We start from the raw sequence: 12,649 nt of genomic DNA on the forward strand, positions 1-12,649 counted from the left end.
AGATGTTTATGTCTTTATTTCTTCAGTCGAAAATAAAGTAAAACATTTCAGGATTTTTCTCCATATAGTGGACTTCACTGGGGTTCAACGGGTTGAAGGTCCAAATGTCAGTTTCAGTGCAGCTTCAAAGAGCTCTACACGATCCCAGACGAGGAATAAGAGTCTTATCTAGAGAAACCATCGGCCATTTTCTAAAAAAAATAAAAATTATATACTTTTTAACCACAAATGCTCGTCTTGCACTGCTCTGTGATGCTCCACGCATTACGTAATCATGTTGGAAAGGTCACACGTGACGTAGGCAGAAGTACCGATCCAGTGTTTACAAAGCGAACGTGCAAAAACTAAGTCAAATGCCTTTTACAAAAAAAGGTAAAACAACAATGTCGGACGATTTTGAAGTTGGAGGAGAAAATGAGATGGAGTTTTTCACCCTTCTGCCTACGTCACGCGTGATCTTTCCAACATGATTACGTAATGCGTGGAGCATCACAGAGCAGTGCAAGACGAGCATTTGTGGTTAAAAAGTATAGAATTTTTATTTTTTTAGAAAATGTCCGATGGTTTCTCTAGATAAGACTCTTATTCCTCGTCTGGGATCATGTAGAGCTCTTTGAAGCTGCACTGAAACTGACATTTGGACCTTCAACCCGTTGAACCCCAGTGAAGTCCACTATATGGAGAAAAATCCTCGAATGTTTTCCTCAAAAACCTTCATTTCTTTTCCACTGAAGAAAGAAAGACATAAACATCTTGGATGACATGGGGGTGAGTAAATTATCAGGAAATTTTCATTCAGAAGTGAACTAATCCTTTAACTGGAAGAATGTTTGTTCATAACTTTGAGAGAACCTTGCCAGAACCTTCTGAGAACATTCCCTTTTAGCTGGGTCATCATCATTTCTGAGAAACCTCTTCGACAAACTTGATATTATAGGTCTTATAAAAACACTTGTTGACTTATTTTCTTTTGAAACAGGAAGTTTGGATCAGACACCTCAAACAGACCCTTTAGGATTTCACAATCTTGCGATTGTAAGAATTAATGCAAATTGCTGCATTATTTTTGAAATCTTGCATTTCTGTTTTATTTCTGCAAATGTTCAGCGAAAAACAGTTAACCTGAGTGGGGAAAAGCTATATTAGCCAATCAAAATCCATAATTCTGAGCACAAACAAATAGATCGATTCGTGTTCAAATCCTGCTGCTGAATGGAGCACCAGGACTTCGACACCCATCAGGTTATATAGAAAAGTTTTTTTTTAAAAGGAAAGAGAATTTCCAATTGGTCAAGACTATAACTGATTTCAACAATTAAGCACCAATTTTTTGCTGCAAATCAACACAAAAAATGCATTTTTGAAAAAAGCCACAGCAAATTCAGTCATTTTGGCCACGAAAAGAAATTAGTCAATACACAGTTGATATGTCACAGTCATGATTTGCTATTCTAGAGAGCATTTAATTGGACAGAAAAGCAACACAAGTCATCTATATACATTTGCTTAGTTTTCCAGAGACTATAAATTATAACAAATTGTATTCAATGCTATTTATTCCCCTGAACAGGTGGAGAAAAACAAAGATGAGTTTTTTATGGCCTGGAACTCTTGTTTACATCATGTGACCACTTTGGCAATGGCACACATACACAAAGGTGAGAGAAAGGGGAAGTTTATTTATAGTTCATCTGTTTCTTATGTTTGCTTGAATGTCTACCTGCAAATGTACTTTTACACATGCATATTCTAATAGAAAACTTTGAAGGATGTCGGGATGTCATATGTCCAGTGATCCCAAAACGTTTTTGGACGCTGAAGCCACACTTAAAGGATTAGTTCACTTCAGAATTAAAATTTCCTGATAATTTACTCACCCTCATGTCATCCAAGATGTTCATGTCTTTCTTTCTTCAGTGGAAAAGAAATGAAGGTTTTTGAGGAAAACATTCCAGGATTTTTCTCCATATAGTGGACTTCACTGGGGTTCAACAGGTTGAAGGTCCAAATGTCAGTTTCAGTGCAGCTTCAAAGAGCTCTACATGATCCCAGACGAGGAATAAGAGTCTTATCTAGAGAAACCATCGACATTTATAAAAAAAAATAACAATTTATACACTTTTTAACCACAAATGCTCGTCTTGCACTGCTCTGTGATGCTCCACGCATTACGTAATCATGTTGGAAAGGTCACGCGTGACGTAGGTGGAAGTACCGATCCAGTGTTTACAAACAGAAGTCAAACGCCCTTTACAAAAAAAGGTAAAACAATGACGTCGGAGGATTTTGAACTTGTCACACGTGACCTTTCCAATGTGATTACGTAATGCGTGGCGCATCACAGAGCAGTGCAAGACGAGCATTTGTGGTTAAAAAGTATATAATTTTTTATTTTATTTTAGAAAATGGCCGATGGTTTCTCTAGATAAGACTCTTATTCCTCGTCTGGGATCATGTAGAGCTCTTTGAAGCTGCACTGAAACTGACATTTGGACCTTCAACCCGTTGAACCCCAGTGAAGTCCACTATATGGAGAAAAATCCTGGAATGTTTTCCTCAAAAACCTTCATTTCTTTTCCACTGAAGAAAGAAAGACATGAACATCTTTGACATGGGGGTGAGTAAACTATCAGGAAATTTTAATTCTGAAGTGAACTAATCCTCTAAAAACAAATGTCTGAATGTCATTGCATTAGTTAACAAACCAAGAATCATTTATTTCAAGGAAGATCAGCACAGGCACACTTCTTAAGCTAAACATTTCACTAAAAGACCAGCATTGCAGAAACACAATGTTAGTTATGGCTTAGAAATGGGAAGTTAGTTCTGAGAAAATTGGTTAGCAGATGACATATTTAAGTGTGGCCAAATACCTTTTTGCACTCTTTGGTTACTGTAAATTTGTTCACAGCCTCAAAAATATTTAGAAAACTTTGCCAGGAGGTGCCAGACGGTTTCACCTTCAACTTAAGTGACATTTCTAAATATATTAATAAACATAGGATGCCAGCATTGCAGAAAAGCCTATTCTTAATGAGTATTTTTGTCTTATTTTCCAGTTGAAATGTCTAAAAATCCTTAAGACTAGAAACATTTAAGTTGCCGATTTGATCTATTTCACTAACTTCATTTATAAATTAATTAAAACAATATAAAAATATATAATATATATAAACAATATATACATTTTATAGTATTTTTTTTTAAATTATAATGATTAAATTAATAAAAATACATTTTATGAGACATAAAAAAACTAAATTTTTATCTTAAGCAGTGTTGCTTGAAGTAAATGTAAGTATTTTAATATATTTGTCCTGGAAAATTATTTCTAATTTAAAACTTGTTAAATAAATACTCTTTTTTTTTTTTCTTTTTCAGAGAGGATGTTGTTGCAACTAGTCCTTAAACTCTATTTTTCATTATTTTACACTGAAATGTGTCCTAAACACAACAAGAACAGTGCAGTGCATGTGCATTTTTAAACATTTTGAGGTTCAGAGTAGTTGATTCATGTGCCCGTGCAGATTATAAACTCACCACACGTCTTTGATCATTAAAGTCTCTGTTCAACTTCCCTTTGACTTTCTGATTCACTCTTACACTCAGAAGCAACAGAGAAGTGTTGTGCATTTGAGTGTCTGATGTTCTAGAGTATTTCCACATGCTCTGTGTGTGTGTGTGTGTGTGTGCATGGGTTTGTGTGTCAAGATATATTTTCCTCCCCTGATAGCAAATTTCCATTCTCTCACCCTCCTCCCACACACTTATACACACAGAGAGATCATGCGCTAATTTTCTCTGAGATGGGGCTGATAACATTGAGATGAGCAGCTTTTATTCACACCTTATACGAGTGTTTCAGTCTGGGCTTTCATTTATGATATTAATACTGAATTAACACATATGATTGTAACGCGTAGTAGCAGCCACAGATCACAGAAAAAACAGACATATAGAGTCACATGCGCTGTAAATTCAAGCATTGTTGTCCATTCATGGAAAAAAAATTTTTTACACAGCACTCTCTTTCAATTAGAAAACATGGCATATTAATGCAAATACACCGCTTTAAACGGCTCAAATTATGAGCAATCAAATTTTAATTCATCTTTTGAGATAAAAGAGATGTACTGTTACTTTCAAAACTCAAGACTTCCTCCATTATGAATGATCAAACAGATGAATAAGCATTTATTCTCAATAATGTGGCTGTAGGATTGAAAGCCCCACCTTTTAGTTATCATCACCTTTCTGGTACGGTTTGTTAGTTTGTTCACATTAGCTGAATTTAAAATATTATGATTTAATCTTTCCTCTTTCAAGTGGATATAAAGCAGACTTTGGTGCATCAAAGCGCCGCTTCTCATTTCACATGTGAAAGGAGTGTTTCTTAAAGGCACAGACTCGTTTAATTTTAAGAAGGTGAAAAATAGTCTGAAAAACGAAATTTTACTTTTTTAAACGGGGTCTATAATGCCACTTTTACAAGATGTAATATAACATGTCTCCAGAATGTGTCTGTGAAGTTTCAGCTCAAAATCCCCCACAGATAATTTATTATAGCTTGTCAAATTTACCCCTATTTGGGTGTGAGCAAAAACACTGCGTTTTTGTGTGTGTCCCTTTAAATGCAAATGAGAGGAAAACGCTTTCAGGAGAGGGCGGAGCTTTAACAGCTTAACAACAACAAAGCTGGAGAATCTCACGCAGCCAAAATGACAAAAGTTTTCAGCCTTACATTGTTATTGTGTGTTCTCAGGGGCGGGGTTTATGTAAATTTTAGGGTTTGTGATGTCACCAACCCGGGAAGAAGCTCGTTGTAGTCCCTACCAGCCGTTTAAAAAGCGATTTCTGTAAAAGAAAATATTTGAACTTTGAGCGTCGTAACTTTGCAGATGTTGTTTATGCTCAAACAGCAACATTACACACTAACTAAAGTTAAAAAGGTGAAACCATAATCAAGGACCCCTTTAAATTTTAGTTTTTTTTTATACAAATAACTCTCAGGGGGAAAAAATGTTTCATGCATCTCATTAATAACATCTTATTTTGTTTCTGCAGTGACCTTGGAGCAGTTTGCTCTCGCCATTCAAGAGTGCCGTATCAAAGAGGACCATGCCTTGCTCACCAAGGTACGTGTGAAGCACGCTCTCTGCTCTGTCTGCCGCGGCACATGACACTCTTTTTTTTTTTTTGTCTTTTGACTCATCAGCCGGTTCCAATGGAAAGTTCTCAGAAGCAACAACAGCCTCGTGCCCACTCAAAAAACAATAAGCTGTGCTTTTCATCGTCGCAGGGAGATTTCAGAGGATTCCGCTCTTGACCACGTGTTTGGAAAATGCAGGCTGCAGAACAAACTGCATCCCTTTTGATGCAGTTTGTGTAAATTAGTGTAAAGGGACAGCATAATGAAGCAATTTTACATTTTACAAGAAAAAATGTGAGTGGTGCTTCCCATGCAAAGCTCATCAGCACAATCCTTTGGTGTTCTGGGTGGTCAAAACAGCCCACCCTTAAACCCTCACACTTGTAAGTGGCATCTTTTTACTTTTTTCATCTTTTGGCAAACATCTCAGAACACCTTAGGAACCACACGGTAACACCCTAGCAATTACCTTGAACAAGCATCCTCTTTTTCATCTACGTTTACCATTATTAATCAGCATCAGGTGCGGCTCTAAGCCCTGAGTGTTTTGTTACCTTGTCTTTCTCATAGACCTTAATTACCTAATCATGAAAAGTACATACATATTACAGCATATATTTATATTTTCACCCTTTGCATCGAAGGTTACTATTTACAACGTGCTTTTGCAGCAGTGAGAATTGTAGCCAATCACAGACATGTCTGTTGAATGCAACGGCCAATCAGAAGTGAAAGAATGCCCGGTAAAATGTAAGCAGGTAAACATTTAAATATTTGACAACTCTTGATATACTAGACAGTCAAGCAAATTATTTTAAATCAGATTTCGCTGTTTTGAATTGAAAATATGCTATCATGTACATGATTCATGTTCATAACTGAATGCGACAATGCAAGAAAAACGTTTTGCTGTACTTTAAAATAAAATATTATTTGCAGATAGTTTTGATTAGTTGACAAATACAATGACCTTTACTTCTCTTCATTCCCTTAAATAGCTTTTAATCCTTTAATTAATTAATTCCTTTACATAAAAATACCATTTACCACTGAAAAAAAATGTTCCCTGTTCAGAAAACGTCCTGATAATAAATGTTATTGGGAAAATTATTTGTAAATGGTAAGGAAAGACAATTAAAACTTTGTTTTTTTAAGAGCATTTTGAATATTATGTACTTTGTTAGTTTGATTTTAGTACATACTTATTTTAAAGATCCAGTGTGTAATATTTAGGAGGATCTATTGCAATATATTATCCATAACTATGTTTTCAGTGGTGTATAAAGACCGTACATAATGAACCGTTATGTTTTTATTTTATTTTTATTATCTCATACACCACGGGTCCCCTTACATCGAAGTCACCATTTTGCGCCGCCTATTTCTACAGCAGCCCTAAACGGACAAACTGCTCTACAGAGCGCGTTTGCTTGACTGGCTACTCTCTGCTGTCTCAGACGACAACATCTTTGTCCTGTGTCGGCCGCCGTAGCTTCTCTATGTGCTTCGAAAGGGAGGGGCGAGCAGTGGACTGAGCCGTTGGTTGCAATTTGCAACCTCACCAATAGATGCCGCTAAAATTTACACACCTCTAAACAAAATGGTCCAGATTTCGAAAGGAAAGTCCTGAACCTCCATATCTTTTATCAGCCACATGTCATACATGGGTATCTAAATGTAAAAATAATAATAGCCTGATAAATCATCTGATCTTACCTTTTAATATTCATATCCAGTTGAGCTCATCTGATGAAATATTAATTATTTTTGGCTCTCAGGACCCAATATCCTAATTTTTGATGACTATTTTGGTTCTTTTACAAAGTACTACTGATGCCCGGATGGAAATATATATATATAACTGTTCCAAAAGGGTATTGTCCGGACCTCCGCTGGGAAGGACATATATTGAGATCAGACCTCTTGGAACTTTAATTAAATACCCCTGACCTACAGCACCTTAGCAATGGCATAGCAACGCCCCAGAAACCACTTAGAAAACCCGCGGAAACCAACTAACAATGCCCTGTTAGTTTCAGAATCCAAAAAAGAAAAAAGAAAAGAAAATTTGCAAGTAAACTCTTTGATGCGAGTGGAAAAAAGGGGCAAGCAAAAGGGTTCTTTGATGCACTTGCAAAAAAAAGATTTGCTAGCAATTTGTTTTCATAAACAGAGACAAAAAAAGACAATTGGTGGTTTTGCTTGTGAAACTTTTTTAGGTGCACAGTGAAGGGGAAAAAACATCGCAGCTCTTTTCTCATTGAATATCCTAAAAAATGTTGCATTATGTGAGTGAAATGTGTTACATATAAGTGACATTTGTTTAACCGAAATGTAAATAATGTCATAATTTTACCATAATACGTTGGAAACTTGTAGTTAGTTAGAAATATGTTAAATTTGATGTGTTCCTCACAAAAACCTATAATGCGGTTTCAGAAAAAGAAATATATTGTATGAGTTGTATGTTTTTTGTCCTTTAAAGGGATAGTTCATCCAAAAATGAAAGTTATCCCATGATTTACTCACCCTCAAGCCATCCTAGGTGTATATGTCTATCTTCTTTGAGACGAACACAATCAGAGATATATTTAACAATATTCTGGCTCTTCCAAGCTTTATAATGGGAGTGAATGGGGGGTGAGATTTTGAAGCCCAAAAAAATGCATCCATCCATCATAAATATCCCTCTACCGCATGGTGTTGCCATACTCTTTGCGTTCATTTCCTTGCCACTGTCTCTTGAAGAGAACATTCTCGTTTTTTTTGTTGGTAAGAGAAGACCTTAGTTTAGTCAATGATGTGCTTTGGTTAAGTCACATGACATGCAATTTTTTTCTGTGGCACGATTTCTGACAGACTGCCGTCTCTTGTCGGTAGTTGCTGAAAGCAAACTAAAACGTCAGTAACAAACAAGGACCCGCCCATGTCACATTCACAAAAAAATTGGTAACATCATCTCAGGTAAGTTGACATATTCACCACTCAAAAAAGTTTTTATGAAAATAGTTTTTGGTAAATCGATAAAATGTTGCCAAACGGCAACACTGTGCAATAATGGAATGACATTATTGTAATAGATTAGCTAGCTAGCAAAGGTCAGCTGCAGTCTGCAACAATAACAACATTAATGCTAGTGATATGATGTTGATTAGTCGTATGTTAAGGACTGCCATGGCATTTGTATTATGAATTAAATCAACATCGGAGACCAGCCTGCCCACTGCCACCACAGCCAGTACTGGCCCAGACCAACCACTGCCCTACCATGGTGTCTCAAAAAGGCAGGTGCAAGTGGCTGTAAGTGTATTGTTAGGGTGCAGTGCACCAAATGTGATGTGTACCTGTGCCTCACCTCTTAAAAAAATGCTTTTTGAAGTTTCGTACAGAAATAAGGTGAGGTTTTAAGGATTATGGGGGTTCATGTTCATAACCTTCCTAATTTTCATGAACTGCAATGTTTTTGGTTTTATGTCAATGTTTTATGACACATGATGAACAGTATTATATTTGTTTTTAACGGTCTAATAAGTAATATTCATGAAAAACGTAATGAAATTCAAAGAATATAAAGCATTATCCAGCAAAAGAGAATGGAATAAATAAAAGCACAAGATGTTGGAAAATATGTATAAGGTGTTGTTTATAATTACTGCTAAAGCTTATAATAGCACCAATTGATTCAATACAAACAACATTTCTGAGGAAAAATATGAACTATATACACTTACACTTATTCTAAGTTATTTCCACTATTGTACGTTGTTGCCATATGGCAACATATAATAAACTACCTTAAAATAGTATTTTTTTCCAACATTTTTTTTTACAGCACTTCAAGTTAAGCCATTCTAAGAAAAGAAAAAGAGTCAAATATTTTTTTCTATAAATTTATCATAATGCGTGCGGTAGAGGGATATAATCCATACGACTCCAGGGGGTTAATAAAGGCCTTCTGAAGAGAAGTGATGGGTTTTTGGAAGAAAAATGTAGGAGTATCGTAAGCTTAGACGCCTCTCGCGGTTCATCTTCTCTTATATCGAAATCCTCTGACATTTCTCTGTAAAATTATTGTTTTAGACTTCTAATTTGGTGTTTTGTTTTGCTCTATCCTCTGAGCTTCTGCGTTCATCATTACGTCATGCGTCGGGTCAAGAGTTACTCTTCCTCCGCAAAACGATGTGTACGGCCGTCTGCCGGAAGCTAGTTATTATAGTTTATAAAGTTTTAAATATGGATATTTTTCTTACAAAAACCCATCGCTTCTCTTCAGAAGGCCTTTATTAACTCCCTGGAGTCGTATGGATTATATTTATTATTTTTTTGGGCTTCAAAATCTCACTTCACTCCCATTATAAAGCTTGGAAGTGGATATTTTTTAAATATATCTCCGATTGTGTTCGTCTGAAAGAAGATAGTCATATACACCTAGGATGGCTTGAGGGTGAGTAAATCATGGGGTAATTTTCATTTTTGTGGGAACTAACCCTTTAAGGACCCTGAATCTCTCTCTTTCTTTTATATAAACATTCAGCCTAAGATCTCTGTATGTGTTCCACAGTAGAAAGTAAGTCATACAGGTTTTCAATGAGGGTGAGTAAATGATGACAGAAATGTAATTTTTGTTTGAACTAGTCATCTCAGGTTTTTGTGGCAAAGCTTTATGCTAGAAGATCGCATCAGTCATTGAGTGCGGCCAAGAGTAGATTCGCACTTTAACTTTAATTGGCACTGATATGACACAGCTAAAAATGTGCCGTGCGCTATCAGGATGTGTGCGGCAGTCATATGAGTATCAGATTAGCTGCTGAGCGCCGGAGCAGAACCGACCGCGCTGATCTGAGACCTGCTGACAGCAGCTGTCAGGCCCTCTGGAGAGCAGCTAACATTAATAAATCTCAGATAATGACCTCGTTCCTGGCAGGTCATGAGGTGTGCTGTCACACTAGTCCTGTGATCGAGAAACAAAGCGCACCAGTGAGGAACAGGAAAACCTCACTTCCACCTGTTTCTTCAGACTTCTGTTGAACTTACGATTAGCACAGTCATGGGACCTGCGAGCATACCTCAGTTTGGCATTTCACATCCAGTGTTTCTCGATAGCGTTTGCTCTAGCTTTTGTGTGAAGAGTGCAAATAATTAAAGAACCATTTATGAGTGTTCAGAATGGAATACTAACATAATACTGTGCGAAACTGTTTTCAGTTTTTAATGTTTACAGAGTGCAAAAATCCCATTCATTTTCTTCATAAGGAAATGTATACTTATAAACTGTTAAAGACGGACCTCCTGTGAGGTTGTTTCTTTTGTTTAAGCCATCAGTGTGCATTATTTTAACTTATACTACGGGGCTGTTGAATGCTTGAATCTGATTGGTTGATGAGCGTTCTAAGGTGTGCAGTTATTTTCAGGGAAACGGTTGGCTAAAGTAGTTCCAGGCAGGATTACAATGTCCATATCACTTCTCCAAATGATTATTTCAAAGGTCTTTACAGCCGACAACTGGAAAAGAAACAAAACCCACAACGACACTGACCAAGCAGATAAATATGGTAAACAATAGGACAAAAATGACAAATAATTTCATTTTTTTTGCCACAAAATTATGTTTTATTATGTACGGAAAGCACATATTCTCTTTCTCCCACTCAAACACACACTCTAAAAAATAATGTGTTGGCAACAACATACAACATACAAAATTTGCATACATTTTTTTGAGTTATGACAGCTTTGAGTGAATTTATGTTCAACCAACAAGCTACACTGAGTTAGAGGAACTTAATAATTTGTAGCATAAACACAAATTTTTAAGTTGATTACTCAGAAAAATTAAGTCGCTCCAACTACCAGAGATCTAGAACCAATTAATTAATCGTTTATAATGTTTCACTTATAATGTTAGTATGCTTTTTACATCAAAAATGGTCATAATTTAGAATTAAAACCCTGATTTTAGCCCTCTGATTTGAACGTTCTGTTTTAAGGGGCGTGTCTGCTGTGAGACTTCAGTGTAAACGCCCACTGCTGTGATTGGCTGACATCTTTGCATATGAAATAGTGAAGTATTACTCTCTCGAAAACTTTTAGCACGTTTTTACTATTACAGCTCTCAAGGTTAACTAATCGTGAAAAGTGTTGCATTATATTTAGATCGTGGCATGAAAGGTTGCAGTGATGAACATTGTAGTCGATCACAGACATGTTGTTGAGCTCATGAAAGCAGTGATCTCGTCATTGCAACTCAATTTCTGCACACTAACGAATGCTTTCATCATAACTAACAGTGCAAACTCAATATGACTAAGAGATTAGTTGAATAAAACAGGAGTCCAGAACTCAGTCACTGATAAACTCGCTCTGTTTGATTGACAGCTCCAGCGATTGTAAAGGAAGCGTTCTTTGATCGCTTTCTATATATAATTTAATCACCGTTTAAATAACAGATTATTTTCATCCTACTAAGAGAAACAAGGTGAAGTTGAGCGTTTAGTCACTGGTTTGATTTACTGACACATAGATTAAGAACATGTGACTGTACATGAATCATTAATATCAGATCAGGCATTAGAATTAACAATTGTAATTATGACAATAACAATTAACATTATGAATTGTACCGAATACAAATAAGTAAAGCTCAACTGAGACATTCACATTGTTGAAAATAAATAACCATATTCCTGCATTAGGATCCTTTGAAAGGTAATGTTATTTTAGTCCTGTATCGCTCTTCTCTCCTCGTCATCTCACTAACACACCAGTGGGCGGGGCTAACGCTGCAGTGATGAAGTAGGTGTTGATTTCTTCTGTGGAGGCGGAGCTTCACCTATCTATAGACACATTCCAGGATCAGTCGTTCGTTGGTGTCAATAAAAGCTTTTATTGGACTAACAAGGACGTTTTCAGTTCTGAAACTTACAGGATATTCTTATATAACCTAAAAGCTCAAGGAAAAGTTGGTTTTCTCAATTTATGACCCCTTTTCAGAGTTCATAGCTGTGATGTAACTAAAGAGTATTGGCTATTTATTGTTCCCAACTTCCTTTTTCAAAACAGGAAAGGAAACTACGCCTGTCAAATCATTTCTTGGGGTCTTTTAATAATTACTATTCAGTCGTCTCATGATTGTGCGTGATGTGCATGGTTTCAGTTCCCAAAGCAGTTGCATCTCAGTCGAACCCTTGTTCAGCAGCATAGACTGATAAGAAACTTAATAGCTCTGCGATAAGCCATCGATTCTCTGGTTTGCATATGAGGAAGAGAGCAGAACACAAAGAACGAGAGCGAGGGAGATCGAATGCCGCCACGGTTGCTATATTGCTTTGATCCAACGTTAAATAAAAACAAGATGGTACGGTGCATAAAACACGCTGACCACTGTTTGCTTTGAGGTCAAAGGTTATATTATTCCTCTTAGTGTCCATGCTTTAGAACTGATTGCTTTGCATGCTCTGTTTTTTCCTGTCCAGCTCTTTGAAGTAGCTGGGTGGTTTGCTT

The 12,649-nt window shown here is 36.5% G+C and overlaps 1 protein-coding gene across 4 annotated transcripts in view; it reads left to right on the forward strand.

The window, feature by feature from the left end:
• acoxl (acyl-CoA oxidase-like) overlaps positions 1-12,649 on the forward strand; it is a 65,833-nt gene that overhangs the window by 36,063 nt on the left and 17,121 nt on the right. For 3 of the 4 annotated variants that reach the window (XM_051916721.1, XM_051916718.1, XM_051916720.1), the window contains 2 exons: positions 1,571-1,658; positions 5,065-5,135. In XM_051916721.1, the coding sequence (XP_051772681.1) occupies positions 1,571-1,658; positions 5,065-5,135 (159 nt within the window). Of the gene's footprint in view, positions 1-979; positions 1,036-1,570; positions 1,659-5,064; positions 5,136-12,649 lie in introns of those variants that run through there. The other variant, XM_051916722.1, reaches the window with a different exon arrangement.

Source organism: Ctenopharyngodon idella, chromosome 13 (genome assembly GCF_019924925.1).
Source record: "Ctenopharyngodon idella isolate HZGC_01 chromosome 13, HZGC01, whole genome shotgun sequence".
Taxonomy (NCBI): domain Eukaryota; kingdom Metazoa; phylum Chordata; class Actinopteri; order Cypriniformes; family Xenocyprididae; genus Ctenopharyngodon; species Ctenopharyngodon idella.